Source organism: Alosa pseudoharengus, unplaced genomic scaffold (assembly GCF_046254945.1).
Source record: "Alosa pseudoharengus isolate Yale_2024_CS ecotype anadromous, Long Island Sound unplaced genomic scaffold, YU_APseudo_1.1 YU_APseudo_1.1_scf_6, whole genome shotgun sequence".
Lineage (NCBI taxonomy): Eukaryota > Metazoa > Chordata > Actinopteri > Clupeiformes > Clupeidae > Alosa > Alosa pseudoharengus.
In genome coordinates this window covers 22,602,280-22,626,560 of record NW_027468848.1, presented here as the reverse complement: position 1 = coordinate 22,626,560, position 24,281 = coordinate 22,602,280, and the positions used below count along the sequence as shown (strand labels likewise).

Sequence of the window (24,281 nt, the reverse complement as noted above, 5' to 3'; positions counted from 1 at the left end):
TTGAAGCCTACCCTTCGCTTCGCCGAGATCATATTTCAGCAGCCAGTTGGTTGTACAACGACTGGGTCTACTTAAAATTTTTGAAAGCTGTGATTCCATGTATAAAATGAGACAAAGTACAAACAAACACACACGAGAAGAACCACTTTGGCAACCCAATACTGCGTTTGAAGCGGGGGTTGAGACCAGAACACATTTCATATCACTCACTCCGGGTTGGGGAACACTTGCTATTTCTAGCAGGCGCTGAGTCAGGTGGACGACACCCAACTTGCAATGATCCCACCACGAAGCTATACTCGACACCAAAAGGGCTTTTAAAAACATCAAAATATCACAAAACCAACAAAATGGATACTACGTCAAAGGAAGAAAGTGAGCCAATGGAACCAGAAATACAAGCGTTACAGGACGAGGCGTCAGGGTCTGTTGACGTCGACGATGAGGACGAGATGGAAGAGCTTCACAACAGGTAGTTTATGCTGTTGTTTGAATCAGGGTGCGCAGAAAGGGTTATTGGCGAGATTACAGATGGTTCCTTTCTCTTTCCTTATGGACAAACATCCGATCCAGATAGTTTAGTCGTAATTATTAGAAGATGAATATAGTAGTGAATATTAGAATAGTTTAAACGTTAATTTTAAACATTATTTTGGAATGATGAATGATACATGAACAAACATTCCTGAATATGAATTTTCCTAATAATAGGCCTACTTAGACAGTGATACAAATTGACCCAAATAATATAGAATGTGAGTGTACACAATTTATTGCTATGAATATGCGAAAACATACAAATGTATTTTTTCCAGTAGCCTATAGCCCATAGGCCTACAGGGAGATAAAGTGTGAACTAACTCATTGACAGATGGGTGCAGGTTACTTAGAGGTGAGAGTAAGTGGGTAGAATTTATGGTAAGTCTATGACACAGAGGGTCTTAATTCTTGACCATGTTTTCGGCTTGAGAGTTGTATCCTAGTACACTGAATTATGCAGGGAATGGATTAACCCTAGATAGATAGATGAAGAGTTCAGATGCAAAACCCTCTAAATCCGTCTGACCACTTTTCTTTTAAATATATATACCTGGGCTTGGTTTCCATTTGAAGACCCATACTTTGGCCAGTTTCAAGATTTTTAAAGAGTCCAATTTAACATCTTGTTGTGGTGTCTATTCTGGAGATGGATTGTGGCACCAAAAATTCTACAATTAGCCCTTTCTCACAAAAAAAACATTTGTGATAGATCTTTATCGTTTACTTTATCATTTCATTTAGCTATTTAACCAAGAACTATAGCCCATTCCAATTCTTATCACACAACATTATAAAGATTGCTATGTTCTACTCATTCCATAAGGATTGTGGAGACTTGTTTCACAGCTATCAGTGGGCGCAAGATTAAGTTTCTGAGAATATTGATGATGTGTGTAAACTGTTAAGTCAAAGCAGCTTGTCAAGTGTATCTCACATGAGGGTGCAATGTATGAGTGACGTGCGTGCACCATTAGTCATGTAAAATTAATGGTAGTTAAATGATCAGATGGCTTACTTGATATTAGATCACTTACAAAACTGAGCACCTACTCACGCATCATTAGTTAAGTTCTTGTCGCATTTTAACTTCATCAAGTTACCATGTTCTGAAATGTATCCTGTCTAACATATTACCAATCAATCAACAGGCCTCTTACTTTACAGTAACGTAATACATTGTGTTCTACCTATTAAATAGCCAAAATATGTACTCTGCGTCACTAATGCGTATGGATGCCATTAATTTTTTTCACATTCCTATTTTCAGTTTGAAGGAAGTAGTCAAAGACCCATCTGTCAAGCCCAAGCTTCAGTGTCTAATGGTGGATCCATCCTTTTCCATGGTGACTGTGCAGAGTGAGGACAGTGGGATCGTCTGGGAGACCGCCTCAAGCAGGTGTTCCACTCCCTGGGGGTCTGAGGGAAGCTCACCATCGGAATCGTACGGTCTAGAAAGCTCGGCGGCACAGGGCAAGATCACCGTCATCATGGACGACAACAAGATTGTGAGGAAGCGCAAGAAAAGTGGCAGGAGCAAGCTGGGTGACAGAATCAAGAGGCCCAGCTCAAGAATGGCTGCATACGGAACTGAGAGACCAGCGATGACTGAGGTGTCTGTGCCCAATGTCAAGCCTGAAAACGACGAGCCAGCTGAATTGAAAGTGGACAAAGATCAGGAGCTGTTTAGCCTTATCTCCGAGGGTTACGAGATCCTAAACATTGTGGTACCTTCAAAACTTCCCACGGTGGATGAGGAAGAGGCAGGTGATTTGGTGGATAATTTGTCCTATTTACAAGACACCCCAAAGATTAAATCTAAAAGCAAATTAGCTCCAGTGCCTGCCGGGGATGACTACCAGGGGATCATAGTTCAGGAAATAATTAATGGCGAAAAGGAGGAAGCAGACAAAATTACAGAAACTGGCATGAAAGATGCAAAGAAAGAGGGGCCTGATGAAGATTACCTAGATAAATTCAAACTGGTCGATTCACATGCGCTTAGTGAACAGTCTAGCTCTTCAGGGGTTCCCAATGAAGAAAACATCATGCAAGAACCTGAACAGGTGAAACCTCAAGGGGAATTAAAGTCCAGTCCATCCAACATAGAGGACAGCTTCGTCATCATCACGGATAATGAGATTGCAAGCGAGCATATGGATGAGGTGTTCTACGCCAATACTGGAACCATGGCAGATGAAAAAAACAAAGGGCATGACAGCGACAGAAAAGTGAAAGATGAGCCGAGATCATTGAAAGAGAGTGGCTCAGCCCTTTTTGGCAGCCAGGAGACGATTCTCATACCTGTTTACCTGCCCGAAGGTCCTCCAAAAATTATAGACCAAGTTCTTCTGGAGGAGCCAAGGGCCATGTCGTTTCTTTACACTGACCTCTATGATGAGGCCATGGGAAGCAGGAGGAGGGATGATGACCACTCAGATGTCGAGAGCACTGTGTCTGAAAAATCTTACAAAAAAATATTTTCTGATGATGACGAGGAGGACGAAGGCTACCTGGAAAAGTTCATCTTGAAGGACGAGACGCCAGTGGTCCAGGAGCCCCTTGAAGTTGCTGATGATGTAAGGGAGGGTGGGAGAATCATCTGGCCACAGAATAAATTCGAACTTACTGGATGTCTGAAGCGGGTGAAGGAAGAGGATGACTCCGGAGGGGAGAAGACAGAAATTGCAGCAATGGAGCACGTGGAAGATAGTGAAAAGGCACAACCAGTGGATACAGGAAAGCCAGAGGAAATCAGTCAAGGGCCTATAACTAAGGCTGCTGATGGAAGTAAAATTGAACAGGAAAAAGAAGATGACACCAAGGTCTGTGTTGGAAATCACTGTGAACCATGTGATGCAGGAAAGATGATCCCTGAGTCACCAGAAAGTGTCATTCAGAATGATGTCAGCAACTTGTTATTGGAGGAGAGGGCTGAGACAGTGGAGGAAATCAGGAAGCATGATGGAGAAATTGCAGCAACGGAGCAAATGGAAGATAGTGAAAAGGCACAACCAGTGGATACAGGAAAGCCAGAGGAAATCAGTCAAGGGCCTATAACTAAGGCTGCTGATGAAAGTAAAATTGAACAGGAAAAAGAAGATGACACCGAGGTCTGTGTTGGAAATCACTGTGAACCATGTGATGCAGGAAAGATGATCCCTGAGTCACCAGAAAGTGTCATTCAGAATGATGTCAGCAACTTGTTATTGGAGGAGAGGGCTGAGACATTGGAGGAAATCAGGAAGCATGATGCCATATCAGAAAAGGCAAAAGATTCAAAGGAGACAGAGAGTGAAATGATGGGCATTTCTGGAACAGTTTCGAAAAAATCTCCAGATTTGCTAAATGAAGGAGAACAGACTGCATCAGAGAAGGCGATAAATACAATCCAGGAGCCAGAGACTTCCCAGGACATGAAAACCTCAAGTCCAGAGGAGGTTTCAGAAAAATTAACCGAAACTCCCACAATAGTTGAGGAGCCTTCATGTAAAAAATTGGAAGGGGTAGCTGAAATACAGTCAGACGTTAAGATATCTACAGAACCTATAAATGAAGCCATTGAGGTGAAAAAGTCAGATGAGATTGTGGCTGACCAAGCAACACCAGACACAACAAGTCAAGTAAAAGTCGAAGAAACCATTACCAAAGAAAAACCTGCAGCTCCCCTTGATGAGTCAGATGTCATAGCTACAGCACCTGAAGCCATGAAAGACAGTGAGGTCAGTGTGGTGTCAGAAGAACAGCTTACAGACAGTGTAAGTGAAATACCAGATGAAGTTGCAGGAGGCAGCAAAGAACCAAACACAGACACAATTCCTGAAGGAAAAACAGAGAATGCCATTGTGCCTGCTGACGTTATACACCTAGAGGACGTTAGTAAGAGTCTACCTGAGGTAGAAACTGAGGTCCTCAAACAAGACGCAACAGAGCAGGAGGTGGCCACAGACACATTACTGGATGGGAAAAGTGTAGCCATAACAGAGACAGAAATGGCATCAGTTGAGTCCCCTGGTGTTGAGGTTTTAACTGTGGAGGACACAGCAGCAAGGACACCATCACCTTCAGCAGCTCCAGCTCCAATAGAAGTCCAGGAGGTCACAACCGAGGATCGGAAAGAAGGAGAGCCAGTGGAGGAGCAAGCAGAGGAGCCAGAGGATGAGAAAAGTGTAGCCATTGAGAAGACCGTAAAAGACGATCTTGTAATAAGTGGTGTTAAAGACATCATTGACACCACAGAGCAGTTATCTGTGGAGTGTCCTCACAGCAAAGTCCAAGAACAAAAAAGTGCAATTCAGGAGCAAGCTGTTGATTCAGCATCACAAGGTGAATTAAAGGTGTCAGAGGATGTAGTGGAGCCTGATAGAACTGTGGAGAAGAGTGAAGCAACTGAAGCGCATCAAGAAATGAGCCCTGCATTGCAAGCTAATGTAGATGTAAAAAACATAGGTCCTGAACCTGAGAACGTGGAAGAAAGTCAACAATCCACTGAAACACCAGTGGAAAAAGTTCAAGATCTGACTGAGGAACTAGTTGGGGTTCATAAACCCGAGGAGAAAATTGAAAAATCTGAAACCTCTAATGAAATAGCCAATGTGTTGCAGGTAAACACGGACATCATTTGTGATGTTTATGAACCTAAAAAAGTAGAAAATAAGAAATTTACGATTGAGTTTTCCATTGCTAACAGAGAAAAGCTTACTGGAGCCCCGGTAGAAAAAAACAAGCATACAGTAGAGCAGACACAGAAGAAAACAACAAGAAGGAAAGCTAATGTACCAATAATAGAGGTTGTTCTAAGTAAAGTACCCTACACTCACGGGGAAAAGACTGAAAAACAGTTATCTACAAGTAAACCAGAGACTCCACCTGTAGCCTCAGAATGTAAAGACAGTGAAGAGCCTGTAACCAGAACTGCAGAAGGGGTTACCAGTGTTCCGAAGGATGTAAAACAAGATGTCTCACTGGATAGTGTTCTACCTCAGACTGAAGTCAAGAGTAATAAGCAAGCTGTGAAAGAGCCAGTAGAGGCTGCAGAGGCCACAAGGGCTGGAGCTGAGCTGGATAGCCTTGAACCCGAGGTCAGGGAGGCACAAGCTTTAGACGAACCCAAAGTAGAGGTAGATCTAATTCCAGAGACAGTAAATGAGGAAAGCAAAGTACAAACAGAAGTAGATAGTGATGGTCAAATAGCAGTTACAGAGGATTACACCCAAGTCACTGGGTCTGTGTATGAACCTGACACGATAAAACCAGATGTTCTAGTCTCAGATAAGATAGTGAATGTTCCTGTGGCAGAACTTCCTTCAGATGAGACTCGAGGTCCTGAGGCTGTGATAGTAGAAAAGAAAGTTTTAGATGAAACTGTTAATGATTTAGTAGAAGAAATCCCTGTAGCTGAAACTCAAGGTCCTGAGGTTTTTAGTGTGGAAGAGATCTCATTTAAAATTGCTGAAGATGTAGTAGCTGAAATTCCTCCAGAAGAGACATCGGGGGAGGTTTTGATTGTGGAAAGCAAAGTGTCAGATGAAACTGTTGTAAACAGTGTGGTGGCAGAAATTCCTTCAGTTGAGACCCTAGGTCCTGAGGTTATGAGTGCAGAGACCAAAGTGTCAGGTGAAACTAGGGGTGATGTAGTAGCAGAAATAACCTCTGTTGAACCTCCAGGTCCAGAGGCCATTACAGTGGAAAATAAAGCTCCAGCGAAGCTCCAGCTCCAACCTGTGAATGATGTAGTAGCAGAAATTCCCTCTGTGGAGACACCAGATGAGATTTTGACCACGGAAAACAAAGTTTCAGATCAAATTATTGCGAGTGTTGCAGAGATTCCTTCAGATGAGACCCTAGGTCCTGAAGTAGTAAGTGCAGAGACCAAAGTGTCAGATGAAACTGTGAGTGTTGTAGCAGCAGAAATACCCTCTGTTGAGCGCCCAGGTGCTGATGTCGTTACTGTTGTAGTAGGCAAAACTTTGAATGATGTAGTAGCAGAAATTCATTCAGTGGAGACACCAAAGGAGGTATTGATAGCTGAAAGCAAAGTTTTAGATCAAATTGATGTGGTGGCAGATATTCGCTTAGTTGAGCCCATAAGTCCTAAAGTTGTAACTGAGGAAGCCAAAGTTTCTGATAAAACTGTAAATTATATTATAACAAAAATTCCCTCGGTTGAGACACCAGATGAAGCATTGATAGCTGAAAGCAAAGTTTTCGATCAAATTGATGTAGTGGCAGATATTCCCTTAGTTGAGACCAGAAGTCCTGAGGTTGTAACTGAGGAAGCCAAAGTTTCAGATAAAACTGTAAACGATATTGTAACAGAAATTCCCTCGGTTGAAACAGCAGATGAGGTATTGATAGCTGAAAGCAAAGTTTCAGATAAAACTGAAATGCCCTCAATCAAGTCCCCTGGTGTTGAAGTTGTAACTGTGGAGGACACAGCAGCAAGGACACCATCACCTTCAGCAGCTCCAGCTCCAATAGAAGTCCAGGAGGTCACAACCGAGGATCGGAAAGAAGGAGAGCCAGTGGAGGAGCAAGCAGAGGAGCCAGAGGGCCTGCTGTTTTCTACCCTCCGAAGTTTCTCCCCCAAGGAAGACCTGTCAGTCCTGCCTGAGCCTGAAGCCCTCAAAGAATACCGTGACGAAATGGCAGAGGAGCTTGATTATGAGATGATCACTCGACAAGAGGCCAGGGAGTATCCAGGTGTGGAGGCGGAGGTCATTCCTGAGAGGGAAGAGGAGGAATGCTTCACAGAGGTGGACACGAGCAAGGCGTTAGAGGAAGAGGCTGCAGAAGATGTGCTGGAGGCAGACTATGAATTTATTGAGGAGTCGGAAAGTGTTGAGCTGTCAGAGGAAGATCAAGCTAAAATGCAAGCATTGGATGCCTTTTGTCTTGTCTGTCAGTGCCCAGTTTTAATGATGGAGGAACATCAAAACCATGAAGTGTGCAGTTTGGATAGAGCATATGAACTTCTGAAGGTCAGTGTCACTGGTCATTAATAGCATTCCAACTGTTGTGAACTTTCTTTGTACTGTATCAACAATGTTTAGTTGAAAATGTTTTTAAAAATGTTTTATATTCTATATTTTGCAATATTTTATAGTAATAGGCATTGCAATATAAAATATTATTGTAATATTTCACAATATATATATATATATATATATCGTATTATATTATATTATATATATATATATATATATATATATATATATATATATATATATATATAATATAATATATATCTTACATTACACTAGTAAATTGTTGTTCGAAGTCATTTATAGGAGATGTGATGAAACATCCTAAACTCACATTATGATAGCACAATATTGAGTTATATGGCATAGGAAGTGATGACTCCTCAAAAATCAACTCTTTGATCAGGTCTTCAGTCAAGGGACGTTTGTCTCAATGACTCCTCCCGTCACAGTACACTGCAGTGATGAGGTCACCTTCTGTTTTGATATGTGGGAAAGGTCTTGTATGACATCATCCAGGGGCATAGTGATATACGATCCCTCTCAACAGTTTTTCTCTCAAGGGTGCGTGATCGTAAAGTCACTCGTCCAGCACTAGTAAGAGAGCTAAAGGTCTTTTGAAGTAACCGATGATGTGTTGTCTTTATTTGGAGAGATGACAGGAATATTGATACCTATGGACTTTACATAACCTTTTCACTTAGTTGTGCAAGTGCCATAAATTTTCCACCGTTTTCCTTAAAATTACTTAACATCTTCAGGGGACATGCTGTAATTATTTTAAATGATCCCAGCTATACTTGTCAAGGTTCAGAAAAAACATTAACTTCACTTTTGTCAGGTTTTATTTATAGTCATGGATAAACAAAACATCCATGTAGTCTCTGTTCACTTCACTGTAACAGATGCACCGTGCTGGTTTTGTCTTAGGTGGGAGGCTCTAGGCCATCATTGCATGTTTGATATCCACCTTGAATGTCAATATAATGACACAGACCCATTTTATCGATTTATAGGAATTTAAGAATTCCAATCTGTTGTTCAGTGAAACAATTTCATGCAACATGGTCAAGCAATAGAATACCCTTTAAAAATATGTCTATATTTTTTGACAGGACCGGCTTAGCAACTGGATATCCACATTGCAAGAAAGATCGGAAAATATCGAGGACATGGTGTCAGAGATCGAGCTGGCTTACAATTCAGTGGAGGTATGAAATATTATATGAAATATGTATTTTAAGCAAGTCTCTTTTATGACAGACATTTTAAAGTAGCCATTCGTTCAGAAGCTTACTTCCTTTTTTTTAAAGGAACAATGCAAGATGAATGAAGAAGCTATGGACGAACAGAATGAGGAAATGCTGAGACTGGTGATGGATCAGTACAATGAGATGTCTCACACAATGGAAGAGGAGAAGAAGGCAAAGTTGGAGAAGCTCTATGACCAGATTGTCTCCTTCCAAGAGAGCATTGACATCGCCAAAGAGACTCTTGAGAAAAACTCAAAGGAGGAAGAAGAGGAGGAGGAGGATTCTTTCACGTTAGTGTCTGTAAGTGACGTTCATGTGCCTTTTTACCTTCAGCTTAAGTTTTATCATTTATGAGATGCCCTTTTCCAGAGCAGTTGAATGTACTGATCCTTTGATAAAGTATTTCCTGTCAAGACATTTAGTCAAGTGCTCCACCAGTATGAACATGTATTTATTTATTTTTAAAGATATGTCAGAAATAAGTGTGTACACGCTAATGTGGACAAATGTGCAAAAAGTGGCCAAAATATTAAATGCAAAATGTATCGCAATTTGAAACAGTGAGGAGTAATTGCCATTGAACATAATTTCACCATATTGACTGGGAATTCCTACAAAGTCATCCTGATCAGGCAATTGTCCTTATAAAGTAATCAAAATTTTTCTTTTCTTTCATGTCCAGTCATCCAAAGACATAAACATGAGGTAATTTAATTCATAGGCTGCCAAAAATGCATAAATCTACTGTTTGTATCAGCAAAACAAAATAAAGGCTGGCCTTCTATAATTTGCATGTTTATTTGCATTGTTCCATGTATGGCAGAAATGAGCAGAAATAGCAGAACATGTGTATAGATTAGTCAACAAAAAAATTTTTGTGCAGTTTTGTGATTATTGGCACAAGAATGAGACTGCTAACAAATATACACTTGTAGCATATACACATTTATCAATAATATATCTAAGAAAGATATATTGTGCTTGAGGATTGAATTTCTTTTATTAACATAATTATATACAGTCAATGTGTGGTGTGGTGCTGCTGTTGGAGATATTCAGCTTTTCCCCCCTCCTACTGACGTGTCAGAGATGCTTTTGTCCCTTGGTGTGGTGTCTAAATTTATCCCAAATGAGACAAGATTGGCCAGCATTTCTGTCTACACATAATCCTTGTTCTGTTCTGTTCTGTTGTGGAATTAACAGTCAGTCAGCAATGACAATAACAATTGCAATAGCAATAACATTCAGTCAATAATATATTTATGGTGCTTTGCAATTTGTAGCATTGTAATTCACATCATTTAATAACTTTCATTTTAAACTCAAACTGCCATTCTTTTTAAAAAGTCTTACCAAAGCTTTGGAGTCGACTATGTCTTTGGAACTTGGGCCACGTGGACTCTCTGTGTTCGATGATTATGCCAAGGGCTCAGGAAATGGACAGAAGCACCGCAAAGGCATTCCAGGTGTGCATTGCTTGTTATGTTAAATATTATATTATAGTATTTATTTAATTTCATTAGGCTATTGATTGAATTGACATTGTTGTTTATTATTGACATTCTCCTTAATGTAGTTACCCTGGCTGCAAATTGCATTTCGTCTAGATTTCTAGGCTATAATATAGTCTTACCAACTTTTTAAATTGTTTACTGCTATATACATATCATAGCATAAAGTATTAGGTTATAGTTGTTTTCACATACCTCTCGAGTATGTAACAGTGCTTGTCTGTGAATATATTGGTACTGTAGTGCCACAGAAGCCACATCTTCAGCCCCAGGAAGCCAACTCTGCCACCAGCACCTCTGTCACTGTGTACTGGAAGGTCAATGAGGGGGACATCATCGACTGCTTCCAGGTGTACTGCATGGAGGATCCTCAAGGAGGTACACATACAGTAGGCTGCACACAAATAGTAGACACACACACACACACACACACACAGTAAAACAAATTTAAAAAAATTGTATATTAAATGTATGCTATTTATTTAATCTGAAATTCATAGTAAATATTTTTCAACCATTTCTCAAAAAGCAAAGTTGAGGCAAACTGTGAGCAAAATGTTTTGCTTCTCCCTATCCCCCAGCTATATCTGAGGAGTACAGGGTGACAGTGAAAGAAAGCTACTGCACTCTGGAGGAACTGGACCCAGACAAGTGCTATAAGGTGTGGGTGATGGCTGTGAACTACACAGGATGCAGCCTGCCCAGTGAGAGACTATCTTTCAAAACAGGTGAGTTTAAGTCTGCATGTCTGGCTCAGGACTCAGGAGCCTTGATGGTTGCATACTATACTATTTGATGCAGAAGAAGAAGAAATACGGTAATTGTAATTGTAATTGTAGAGATAATCGTGGAACTCTCGTCATTTGTCTAGTGCACAATGCTCGCATGAATGCTAATTTGACCGGAAATACTATTTCAAATGGCAGAATGTTTAAGGATGTCATTAATTATTTAACTGTAAAAATGTGGATTGAAAATGACTAGCAATCATAAGTGTTGCCATGTGTATTTGTGTGTGTGTGTGTGTGTGTGTGTGTGTGTGTTCCCCAGCTCCATCTGTGCCGGTGATCCAGCCGGAGCGGTGCACCGTGCTGTGGGACTCGGCCACCCTGCGCTGGGCCTCGGAGCAACCATCTGCCGCAGAGAGCTACACACTGGAGTACTGCCGCCAGTACGCCTGCGAGGGAGAGGGCCTCAGGTCCGTCACACAAACACACACCGCAAGACATAAAACACACACACAAAGACAAACCCCCCCAGAGAACATACAGAGACCTAGTGTAAAACTGCCTTTCATGTTGGCCCTGCCCAGGAGCGAGATGATTTCAGCTGATAGTTATAACAATGACTTCCAAGCTCATATGTTGTGCTGATAGATAAACAGAGACCCATTCCCCAGTCTAGCATATACAAACTGGTTTGTCCCAGTTTAGCCTATACAGTCTACTTTACATAAACATGGCTTATGACTCATATGTTATGTCACAGAAAGGCTTGAAAGGCTGGCAGGACTGTGCATCAGTAGCCAGAGAGCACACATACAAAAAAATGTATACCGGTACCGCACTGTAAGTTACTGTGCATAAAAGCATCTGCTAAATGACTAAATGGCTACATGTAAATGCAGCACCGCCTGCACAAAGGCAAGTGGTGCTTACACTATTGTGACTGTTTATGGGACTGAAGCCAAGCTCTGTGTGTATCCGGCTAGGTCTTTTTCTGGGATACAAGGCTGTGAGCAGAGAGTCCTGCTTCAGCCCAATGAGAACTACCTGTTATACATCAAAGCTGTCAACTCGGCCGGGGCCAGTGAGCAGAGCGAGGCCGCACTCATCTCCACCAGAGGTCAGCCGGCACGCCGATCTGTCTGTACCGTCCGCACCCCTCTTTGGGTGATTCAGAAATTCTAAAAGGGCATTTGTTTTGAATAAATATGCAGTGAATGACATATGGATTTACGCTGCAATTGTCTAGTCACATAGCTCAGGGTTGGTGGACTCTCAGTCCCCCCAGAGGGCAGTTTCTCAGCACTTTGTGCCTGCTTTGCGTGACATAAACTGGTGCACTTTTGGGATAAATGAATCACACACAACACACATCCCCAGCCCTACCCCTACAGGAATCTCCTGGCTATTTCCCTCAGCATTCCCTCAGCTATCTTTAACTAACTTCTGTTGGGCCTTGTGTAGGAACAAGATTCCAGCTGATGAAAGAGACAGTCGGCCCAGCACTACGGCTGTTGGAGGATAAGACCACCGTGTTGTACTCACAGGACAGCTTCAGTGAAATGGCCTCTATCAATGAGTGAGTGAAAACGTGCAGTTTGTGCGGTCTTATACAAATTGAACTAAAGATAACGAACAAACAGAAAAATTACAATATATACAGGTACAGGCAGAGAAAATGTTTGCTTGTTGTTATGCAAGCAAATGTCTTTTGCTGTTCTTGCTAGTCAAGTTTATTTGAGGAGGGTAAACAGAATTTAACAAGTATATGACATGACCTAACAAAAAGGAGAAGAGGAGAAGAGAGAAGAGATTAAATATGAAATATATAATATAAAAATATTATAGTGTTTAAACGTTTAACTATTACAAAAACATATGCACAAACATAACATGTAAGAATATGTAAAGAAAATAAATAAAAACACCTAACATAAAAACAATACAAATATACATTATAAAGGGGGAATAAATAAGTCTTAAGTAAGTGCTTCCTTTTGGATGACTACTGTCTCTCCTCACACTGTTTTTCACGCCTGTTCACAGATGTCCAGCCATTCTGGGAGAGCTCTTGCCTTTGAAAGGCTACTATTACTGGGAGACAGTGGTGTCAGGCTGCCCATCCTACCGCCTCGGCGTGGCATACAGCTCGAATCCCAGTGACAGCCTTCTGGGAGAGAACAGCACCTCCTGGTGTCTGCACTGTGTCCCCACATCAAGCAGGTACAAGGTTGTTTACATGTTGTCTCACAGTAAATGCCCAATGTCTACGGCAGCTAACATGCATGTCATCATTATTTGATAAATAGGCTCCTGGTATGCTCCATTGATGTGTTATCAGTGGAGTGATGGGCCAGAGAGAGCTGTTCTTTATGGCTTTGCTCTTAAATGAGCCTACTAGGATGTCTTTTGCCCAGGGTAGGTTCAGCTTGTTGTACCATTTAACAAGGGGATGAGTGAATCTACGTGTTTCTTCTGCGTAATGAGACTGATAAAACCTAGAATTTCCATACTGTTCTGCTCTATTCGTCTCTGTTCTGTTTTCCTTGCATTTGCTCTGACTGATGCTGTGATCTGATGGTTCATGAGGATGGCTCACCCACTTTTCACCGACTTAGTCGTAACCTATTCTCTTTCACCATAGCTCCAGGTTCGAGCTGCTCCATAACAGCGTGGAGACCGACATTTTCGTTGTGGACGTGCCCACTCGCGTGGGCACCCTACTGGACTTTGCCCAGGGGCGCCTGGTCTTCATCAATGCCCAGAACGGCCACCTCCTGGGCTCCACGCAGCACCGGTTCACAGAGCCCTGCCATGCCGCTTTCGGCCTGGAGAGCCCCGGCTGCCTCACCGTCCACATGCTGCCTGAGGTGCCAGAGTCCGCACGGCACTGCTAGTGCACCCCGTCAGTCCACCCCATCTGCCCTCTGTGATGTGCCCCCAATGTCTGCCCTTGTAACAAGTTCATTGTCTGTGATGGCAAATAGATGTTTGTTTTTTTTTCGCTCTAGGACTTTTGCTTTTACTGGGCTGGGATGAGTGAGTGAGTTTGTGTTGAAGAAATAGAGAACAGCCTTTGTTTTCTACAAATATTCAAATTTATTGAAATACTATGCAATTTACAAATATTGAATTTACAGTTACTTAAATTATTTTGTAAATATGGGGAAGCTGACTAAATAAATTGAGTGAATTAACTGAAATAATGTATTGAATTTGTTAGACACTTCAAACTTCAAACTTGATATTCACACATTTATCCTGTAATTAAGATTTCTTTAGTTTTACTTCCAACTACTTCCAAAGCTGTGCACCAGCAGAATATCAATTAATTTGTGTATGTATGACTTAAAAGTATGACTTAAAATTGTTTTTGTTTTGTTTTTTCAACGAGTTACATCTTTTCAGTTTTGTGTTTTCTATACTGTTAAGTGTACATACTATGTATCACATGTTTGTGTTTTCCTTCATTGTAAATGCATACCTTTATCAGACTTGTGTCCCATGAAATGGGCTATTTTTGTATTTGAATGAGAAGTATTGAGAAAATAAAATATTTCTGTATCAACAACATTCAACAGTACTCCTTAGCTAAAGATAAACTTTTATGTGAGGGTTTTTAATGTTATATTTTATCTTTAGCCATTATTGCAAATCATAAGTATATTAGTGCATATGAAAGTAATCCACATGCATGTTGGTTTGTGCAACTGAATGGGAAGAAAGAATTGACCTATGACTATACGTTTTATATGGGGCCAGAGGACATAGTTTAAAGCCAGGGTGAAAGTTATGAGTTTTAAGTGAGGCAGATGTTATTTTCAGTGGGTTGTGTCTGAATACACAACAATTATGCACATTTTTGAGTGCAGTTGTTGGCATTTTATCCACTAGATGTCCCTGAAAATCTTTTTGATTTATTTTTGTTTTATTTTGTGTTCATTTGTACTACCCTATTTAGTTTAAAATATTTCTTTAAATGATTTAACTTAAAATCCAGTAAATGTACTGACTAGTTACTATACTTTGAAATGCATTGATGGTTGTCTATCCTCTGCACAGTAAGTAGGAAATTGTAGTTAAAAGAATGTACATTATCACAGCAGGAAGATAATAACTGTGTGTCTTAACATGTAATAGTCACAAATGGCTAAACTTTGAGGATTCACAACTAGAATAGTAGTCTCAAAACAGATGGAAAACACTACTGTATCAGAAGGAACAGGTGCGACATTCTGTAAGACACAGACAAAACAAACTGACATCTGCAGAAACTCAAAGCATGGCAAGGTTTCCAAGCAGTGGAATGACAATTACAAAACTTTTCATATGTTTTTTTAAATACTGCCAAGGTTGGTCAAGGGTATGATTAATTCTATTTTTAATACTGTTATATAATGTGCTGAATATTGTTTTTTTTTTCCTCATCCACAATCTGTGTGTGGAACTTGAGTTGCTGGACCTCTGATGGGAAACGTCTGATTGTGAATTTTGTTTTAATAACTCTTTAACTTCATTTTATATCCTCTTCCGCAAAGTCTGCGTGATTTACTGTTTGAGGGTGTTTTCATTTTGTATCTGTACTTTCTGGTTTTGGATGCACCCAAACATTTTACTTTGACAAGTCACTGCTGAGAATAATTAAATGACAGTTTTCTGGCCGTTGGACTTGTGTGTTCTCCTTTTAATATAATTTGTTTCTGGGATACATGGGTGTAAATAGCAGTGATCATAGGGCTGGGGAACTGAGGCAAACAGAGAGAACCTGAGATGCGAAGAGTGAAAAAAGGTCTTTCTCTTGTCTGTTTTGTTTCCACCCTGACATGCACTTTCGAGCATGTGCGCACGCATTCTTGTGAGGGGTGTGGCGAGATGGTGACTGTCTAATGGGTTCCATGTGATGACCCTGCAAAGCAGACTTCTTGTGCAGGCCACATGCGGATGATTTCTGGGCGTTTGTCTGTGTCTGACGTGTTTGGGATGGAGAAATTCAACACAAACCAATCAAGCTCCAACCCAAATTTCCCTGGGTTGGAACACCGTGAACTGAGTGCAGACTTTGAAGATTGCAGCAAAAATGCGTCGGTCTCAGCGCACATTTCTGACCCTGCTGGAAAATCTGAGGTTCTAGTTAAACATGAAATTGAAGGCTCATGCTGCTTTTTCAGTATTATTCAGCAACACTCATGCAGCTACAACAACAGTAGAACAAATTACAGAATTTTATTGCATATATTCCTTTCTTTTATGAGTCCTGAAAATAGTGTAATATGTCTACCTATTTAACATAATGAAACATTTACAAGAAATAAAATGTGTTATACCCTGTGGCCTATCATCATGCACCCGTTCAGCGACCAATGTAACAGGTTAACTCTTGATTAGGACATACTGCCACCTCTGAAAACCTGCTCCTGGTAGAATATATTTCTCCAACTCCACTGCTTCATATTGTGCACAATGAAAGGCCATTACATTACTTTACAAAAAACAACAACAAATACACAAACAAATTCAAGCATTCTGTACATTCTTATTGTATGATATGTTAAGTGACAACATAAAATCAAAGTGAAAGTGCATTACTGATGCAGTACAATGATGAAAGTGGCTGAAGAACAAAATGGCATCGACTAGAACAATCAACCTCTGCCCAGAGCTTTGTGTTGGTATTGGACCGCTCAAAATATTGTATAGACTCAGCAGGGTAGGATTTTGGTTCAGACCATAATTTTAACTAAGCATATTCATAATATTTGTGTGTGTGTTCAAATCACAAAGTTGGCTAAATCAAAAGCAGAAAATATACATGTCCTATTCTGAACAGTAACTGAGACTATGGTAGTTAAGCTTTTCTTGTAAGGCATAGCATAGATATCCCATTTCCAAATCTGATCTATTGGTGCCTTTGATTGGAAGGTATAGACAAGGTCAAGAGGATATCCCTTTTGATAAAAGCAAAGCAAAACAAATCACAAAAGGCACACCATGCTCACCACAAAGACCTGCAGGACACAACATTCAGCCTGTTAAGATAGCAGCTGCCTCTTACACCACTGTCCATAACGACACACAAATAACGCAGTGCGGAGAATAACCAATGATACCAAAAGCCTACTGCGAAAGAAAAAATATTTTGTGTTCAGCTAAACTAATGATGAATGCAGACATACTGCATGGGACTCGCAATATTGTCGAAGGAGACTTTCTAAAGTACAATCAGATAAACATTAAAGGTTGATGATATAAAACAACACTGCTTTAACACGTTGGTTTTGTTTTCAAGATATGTTGCAACAAGAGCATCAAGCTGTTGTAGAATCCAACTAATTATGTAGCATGGCTAGTATTTACACTTGGGGGGCAGCCGTGGCCTACTGGTTAGCACTTCGGACCTGTAACCGGAGGGTTGCTGGTTCGAACCCTGATCAGTAAGCACGGCTGAAGTGCCCTTGAGCAAGGCACCTAACCCCTCACTGCTCCCCGAGCGCCGCTGTTGATGCAGGCAGCTCACTGCGCCGGGATTAGTGTGTGCTTCACCTCACTGTGTGTACACTGTGTGCTGTGTGTGTTTCACTAATTCACGGATTGGGATAAATGCAGAGACCAAATTTCCCTCACGGGATCAAAAGAGTATATATACTTATACTTATATACTTATACTTGGCTTTCATAGCACACAGTATGGACTGGGACAATACTGCCATGCAGAAACTATGGCCACATAACTGTGGGAACAAACTGCATGGTATTTTAGCAAAAGCCCTTTTTTTCCAATTGCCCAATAAATACACTGAATTGCAAGCTGTATACCCCATACATTGCATGATTTTCATGCATTTGTGCGATTGTTGCTATTGAAATGCCCCATCATCTTCAACATTATATATATATATATATATATATATATATATATATATATATATATTTGTTTTTTTTTCTTATGATAAAAATACAGCACACAATTACACCCTATATTGGGTCAAGGATTATCTTTTTCACAAGGGTTAAAGGTGTTGATGCCTTGTCAACATTTGTCTGGTCCACTTTTGAATTTTGAAAACTGGTTTCGTTTTGTTAACCCATGTTTAATGTCCTTAACAGTGCTTGTAGATAAAAACCTGATGCAGACAATGTTGTAGTAAATGTACAGTATATCAGAGCATTGTTTAAATGTTGCCTTACCTCTAAATCTCAATATAAAGGTCTCATGCATAAGTATGGAGCAGCACACGTGGTATAAAAACAATTCAGTAGGCAGCCAACACAGTCTTCCCCTGCATCAGACAGAACTTCAGAATGGAGAGATTACATGAAGCTGAACATGCCAATTATTATGATCAAATTCATATAGTTTTTCCCTTTGTCTTTCATGTTTCATACATCAAAAGGCTGTACCTCATAAGTATCATCCCTTTTATACAGTATTTGCTAATTAGATATTACACATGTAATCTAGATACCTTTCCCTAAAACTAATGGGATTCCATTCTAAACTTACCAGCTATGGGAATTGCAGTAAGAATACTAGGAATATAGCCAAATAAGCTATGCTATGTGCTTTGGACAGAATGTTTAGGTTTCTCGTTCAAACACACTGGCAACAGATCTTCACTACCCTCACAAGTGGTCAAAAGAGAGTCCACAGCATGGACAGGCAGCAGCAAGAAGACAGTTTGTCTGCACACCACACAGCAAGTTTGTGGGAGTAATTGCAGAAGCTCAGTGAATCTGTTGCGGAATGCCACTGTGATGAAGAGGGTGGGGTGAAGTGGGGGACAGGGACGGTTTTTTGGAAGGTTCTCCAGCCACAGAGGGCGTTAGGCTGGTGTGGAGTTTTTGGACCTGGCTGCCGGCCTGTGGTCGGACCTGTGGGGACGGTGCTGAGGACTGCTCCGCAGGTTATCATCCATCTGTCCGGAATGAGAAACATGAGGTCAACACAAGACAACTTCATCTTTTTCACAGGCATAGCAATCTTCTTGACTCGAATTAGCATGCATTAAAGCATATTTACAGCACAAGGAAATAATGCAGCCACAAGGAAAGAATCATGATAATAATAATAATAATAATAATAATAATAATAATAATAATAATAATAATAATAATAATGTTATAAGAAGAAGAATAAAAACAACCTTCTCAATAAGGTTAGACTCCTTGTTGACCAGCTGTGTTAGTTTCTGAAGGTTTGCATCTACTGGCTCCTGAATAGCAGGAGGAGGCTCTAATGAAGCGCAAAAGAAAGAAGGAAAGGGAATAGCAACAAGAGGAGAATCAGACAGTGTGAAACAACATTGACAGTGTTATGGAATGTGTTCCAAAACGGAAATAGAGATTTACATGATTTGACAAATGATGGAGCACTTAGAGTAAAGCCCTGTAGACATAACAGAAAACCAGCTTCTGTTTACTGCCCCACACATACAGTACACACACACACACACACACACACACACACACACACACACACACACACCTTCTAGCTTCTATGAAAAAATTCCCAGCTTAAATGCAAAATACGATTTCTCTGCTGCTGGCACATTATTCTAAGAGACTGAGGTGCCCACGGGAGCTCACCGGGCGGATTCTCTGTGAAGAAGTTCCTGAGGACGACATTGCAGAATTGGCAGAGGTTGCTCAGCTGTTTGAGGTGCTGTTGAAGCTGCCCGCTGGAGAGAGGGGCTTTATGAAGGGGGGCGATGTACCCAAACACAAAGGCATCAAGGCTTGTAGGCCTGCAGGGAGAAGATATGATAAAGTATGTAGTTACTCTATCAGAAGAAGTGGTTCTTCTCAAATAAATTGAACTGAAGAATCCTGCCACATTGATCATCAGTGTATCAATGTTTTTTTTACATTACAGTATTTACAAAGGATAAGCATGACTTGATCATGTCAGAATAACTTTCTTCTCTTAAAGTTAGATTTCACCAAGACACATGCAGTTTGGGAAATGTAACACGTGATACTATTACTTTGGATTGCTAAAATGACCACTACACAATGGCATGACTTACGTGTTTCCAAAGAAATACTGTGAGGTACCCAATCGATGTGACAGCAGGTTCAGGCACTCCTTGGCTTCGCTGTAAATCTGAAAACACAGCCAATTCATAATTTCGGCTTGTATGATTCTCGGAATCAGACAATGCAACCACCCACAAATCATTTCCAATAATATGACATGGCCTGCAGCTGTTCCAAGCTACTGGCAGTAAGTGGCATGTTCTCATAGTGCAGATATTTGGCATTAGTCACTTCATTATTGGCACTAATCAATACAGGCACTCAGAGGATGTCTGCTCTCTTTTCTGCCCTTTCATTAAAACCAGGAGTCCAGGGCAGTGAGCTCATGACTTTTTCTCTGGGCACGGCTCTACGCGCTCGCTCTGGCCTTCGTCGAAGAGATCCTCTCCCCTCTCGTCTCCTACGGGAGATAAACACTTTTCCATCTGCTCAAAAAAAAAAAAAAAAAAGCAATCCCAGAGAGACCCAAAACCACAGCCGCCGGTCAGACAGGCCTGGAAACTTTGAAAGGGCCAAAACCAGTGGCTTGATATCCCCTGCAGGTTTCGACGCTGAGTAACTTTTTTTTTATTAGAGCAAGACTGTCACGGCTCGTGACCTGTGTGTAGACGCATATTGTAGTAGTCTCCGGAACATGCTGAATTACTGAGTGACTTCAACTCACATCCATAAAACAGCTAGAGATTTGGCCAGTCCTCTAACAATGACACACATCAGTTTGAAATGGCGAAACCAAACAGGCGCAGTTTATTTTCACACCTAATGTGTTTACAGTGATCGACCTAATGTGTTTATACAGTGATCTACCACACCTTTCCCTCCACCTCTGTCAAGGTGCAGTAAGGAGACTCTCCTTTGGTGAGCATGATGCGGGAAAGAGCCAGACTGGCCTGTCGTCCCGGGACGAAGAAGTTGAGAGGGAAGGGAGAGTGTGATGCGAACCATGGCCTCGTCAGGTTGATGTAGTTTTCCGCATCCACCCAGAATGTGTGCAGCTAGGAAACAACATCACATAGTACTTTTTTAACAAACAAGCTTATAGTGTATAAAGAGTACTTGCAGGTGTGATTTGTTGGTACCTACCAGTGCTGGTCTTAACTTCTCTTCCAGCAGTGCAATGTAGGCCATGGTATCAGCACCCTGTTTGGCTGTCAGTTCATAGTCAGCATTCAACCTCTGTTTAAGACATGGAATATATACAGTGTGAAATAAACAGGCCTACCCTTGGAAAGTTTCATGTAAATATATTTTATCTAAACCAGCCAATTTAGAGCAACACTCCACTTTCATGTGAATTTCTATTTCACTACCAACTCAAGCATATTAAGAAAAGGTCAAGCAAATAGGTACGTGAGTGAATTCTGTAGGACCTGTTTTCTGAGGAAGTTGAGTATTTTCGTGGGCTCTATTACAGTGCATCCATCGAAGTGGAGTTCTGGAACAGTGGCTGCATGAAACAGCAACACACATCTCGTTAGATAAGTTATCCATCACCTGTATATAACAACACATGCTAAATCACCAAAATCAACCAGAAAGTAATGCTATATAGCAAGCAATAATTATATGCCAGACATGTAAGCAGTAATTAGGGCTACCTGTAATTGTCCTCCATGTCCAGTCAATGGGCTTAACAGAGATCTTTGCACCTGCAAATTTCCCATAGGCCTAAGAGAACATACATCAGTTACGGAACAAATTAAGACGACATCATGTTAAAGTTCAAACTGTGAATGTTCAAACAAACAACTTGTAACACACATCAAACAGTTTCAAGTCAAGAGACCTGATAGAAGAATGGATGCTTAAAAGATGCAGAGGGCCAGGATAACCGAGCTGGGATGGACGGATTTCTACTCTACATTCTACAAAGCCAGGGTAAAAAGCTAGAAGTCCCACAGCAACACAAGGGAGGACACAGGACAGCCAAAGTCTGTTTTGCTTCTGCTGATCTCAAGCACTGAACTGCTTAACAATGAAGTCATTACGAACAAAGAGGATATTTTACAAAGTTGGAATAAAAGGTAAAGGGATACAAATGGTATTGGACACTTTTTTTACATAAGCAGCGCCAAAGTTTAACTGGAAAAGCTTTGCCCAACCCAAGTTGTCCCTGAAAAAAAGCACCTAGAGTATAGACCACTAAATCTAAAAGCTACAACACCTTCCGACTACTATCAGGGGAACACAGCTCTACCACGGCTACTTAATTAGTAGAAGCCTCCAGTAATGTCCTACCTACTCAGTCGTGAAGATAGCCACCATGAAGCTGACCTTGGGAAATAAAGATCAGTCAGCCCTAGAAGGTGAACTGCAGATGCTAGCTAGCTCACTTATTGTTTCTCTAAAGACTAGCATTGTTTGCATTTAGCTATTTAGCACCTAGCCATATCAAAACCTTGCTGGCTTAAAACAACTTTGACGTCGCTTTCGTAGCGTTGCCCTCTCCTGTTAAAACATAACGAGGAACCGACATTCACGACAGAACAATAATGTTAGTTCGCGTGCGCTTGCAACCAAAATACCTTAAGTTGAGTTGACATATACTGCAAGTTAGCCTACAAATGTTAGCTTGCTTTGGTAGCCCATAGTCTTCTTGTCGATCTTCAAATACAGCTCAATAAATTGACAAATAGAAAGGGCTGTGACTTAGACTGATAGCATGCAAAGATAACCACATTTACCAGAACAATTAGTGATTCAAAATGCACAGAGGGCAGGTCCCAATCGCCTCCCCAGCATCTCAGTTCCATGGGAGTCGCCATGTTTGATTCTTGGATCTACCGTGACCTGCATTTATATGACTCTTGTGCGTTTATTAATATATCTGCGCGTTGTATGTTAAACCTTACATATTAAATTCAGTTGTTGCCAGTTCAATCTCATTAAAGCTAAAAACAAGTGGTGCTGACAGACGTTTCGTTCGCTAATTAACCCTTGGTTTAGCCACCTGCTGAATGTCAACATTGAAGTCAGAGAAATCCTGAAGAGGGTCCAGGCATAGCACTACCCCGCCCACAGAGGCTGTCCCACTCTGGACCCACTTCCCGAAAGTGTGATTTGTTAAGCATCTGGATGTTTAACATAATTTTACTGTTGAAGCGTTTTGTTTAACGGCACTTTCGGGAAAATGCACGTAAACAGCACTGACAAGTAAGCCTACTACACAAGCCTATAACTACAATAATGCACAGCATTATCAAAAGTTGAATTTCTGTTTGATAGGAAATGGGAAATATTTGGGACATTCTAGTAGGCTTAGGTATTGTTTCAATGAATGATAGGGTACTTATTAATCAAAACAAAAACTGACGAGATGATTGATTTCTAGGTGTTGTTCTGTAAAAGGATTTAACTCTCTTTTCTTAAGCCACTACTCTTTTGGAAATTAGGCTACAAATTCTAGCATTCATGTGAAGGTCCTACAGAATTCACTCACGTACCTATTTGCTTGACCTTTTCTTAATATGCTTGAGTTGGTAGTGAAATAGAAATTCACATGAAAGTGGAGTGTTGCTCTAAATTGGCTGGTTTAGATAAAATATATTTACATGAAACTTTCCAAGGGTAGGCCTGTTTATTTCACACTGTATATATTCCATGTCTTAAACAGAGGTTGAATTTTGTGATAGGCCTACTGATAAAAAACTAAAAAAAATTTAAGTTATTGTCGTTCACATGCCTATATTAAAAACATGAAATGAAACATAAATTATAGAAATCTTTATTTGTGTATTTGGACAGTGCTCAACAGGCAAGGTAAATAAGCCAGAGTGGCCATATGGGCTAATTTGCATCTGTTGTCTGTCCTAACCAGTAAGGCAACCTAGAATAACATACAGTAAAAATAAATGAGAATTTACAACTGTCCCCAAGTTTTCATCATGCCCTGTCACATTTAGGCTACATAAAACACTAGCCCTATAAAAATGTGCAGCTTTTAGAGTTACAACTCCGAGGCTATAACATAATTTGACCATGGTGATGCTGAAATTGATCAAGGATAAGTCCTCTCATTAAATTATTTGATTTTAAACTGTTTTTTGCATGCTTTATTTCAAGGGGATGAGTTAAAGGGTCAGGCCCCGTTACACTAAAATATCCTAGAAAAGAATGGAATTGTTGTATATCTAAAATGTCTGAAAAGGACACTACAATCCCTGCTTAGCCTACAGCAGGCAGACAGTTTTGATTCTATCATGTTCATAGGTCAGGTTCTGTCACGTCATGCCCCGTCAC

At 40.7% G+C, this 24,281-nt stretch overlaps 2 protein-coding genes across 2 annotated transcripts; one reads left to right on the top strand and one right to left on the bottom strand.

Annotated features, from left to right (window-relative positions):
- The first annotated feature begins 344 nt into the window (after positions 1–344).
- On the top strand, positions 345–14,582 carry cmya5 (cardiomyopathy associated 5). Its single transcript, XM_076271328.1, has 14 exons — positions 345–472; positions 1,808–5,141; positions 5,523–7,517; positions 8,636–8,731; positions 8,834–9,073; positions 9,456–9,478; positions 10,121–10,239; positions 10,528–10,662; positions 10,866–11,012; positions 11,335–11,482; positions 11,996–12,129; positions 12,474–12,588; positions 13,056–13,232; positions 13,654–14,582. Exons 1-14 carry the CDS (start codon positions 351–353, stop codon positions 13,904–13,906), a joined length of 7,038 nt encoding a protein of 2,345 aa, XP_076127443.1. The 5' UTR covers positions 345–350; the 3' UTR covers positions 13,907–14,582.
- Positions 14,583–16,213: 1,631 nt separating this feature from the next.
- Positions 16,214–23,035, bottom strand: mtx3 (metaxin 3). The gene is made up of 9 exons (XM_076269537.1): positions 22,727–23,035; positions 21,641–21,710; positions 21,413–21,489; positions 21,126–21,218; positions 20,855–21,037; positions 20,033–20,109; positions 19,593–19,750; positions 19,151–19,239; positions 16,214–18,922 (listed from the first exon to the last, which is right to left on the bottom strand). Exons 1-9 carry the CDS (start codon positions 22,805–22,807, stop codon positions 18,830–18,832), a joined length of 921 nt encoding a protein of 306 aa, XP_076125652.1. The 5' UTR covers positions 22,808–23,035; the 3' UTR covers positions 16,214–18,829.
- Between the last annotated feature and the right edge of the window lie 1,246 nt (positions 23,036–24,281).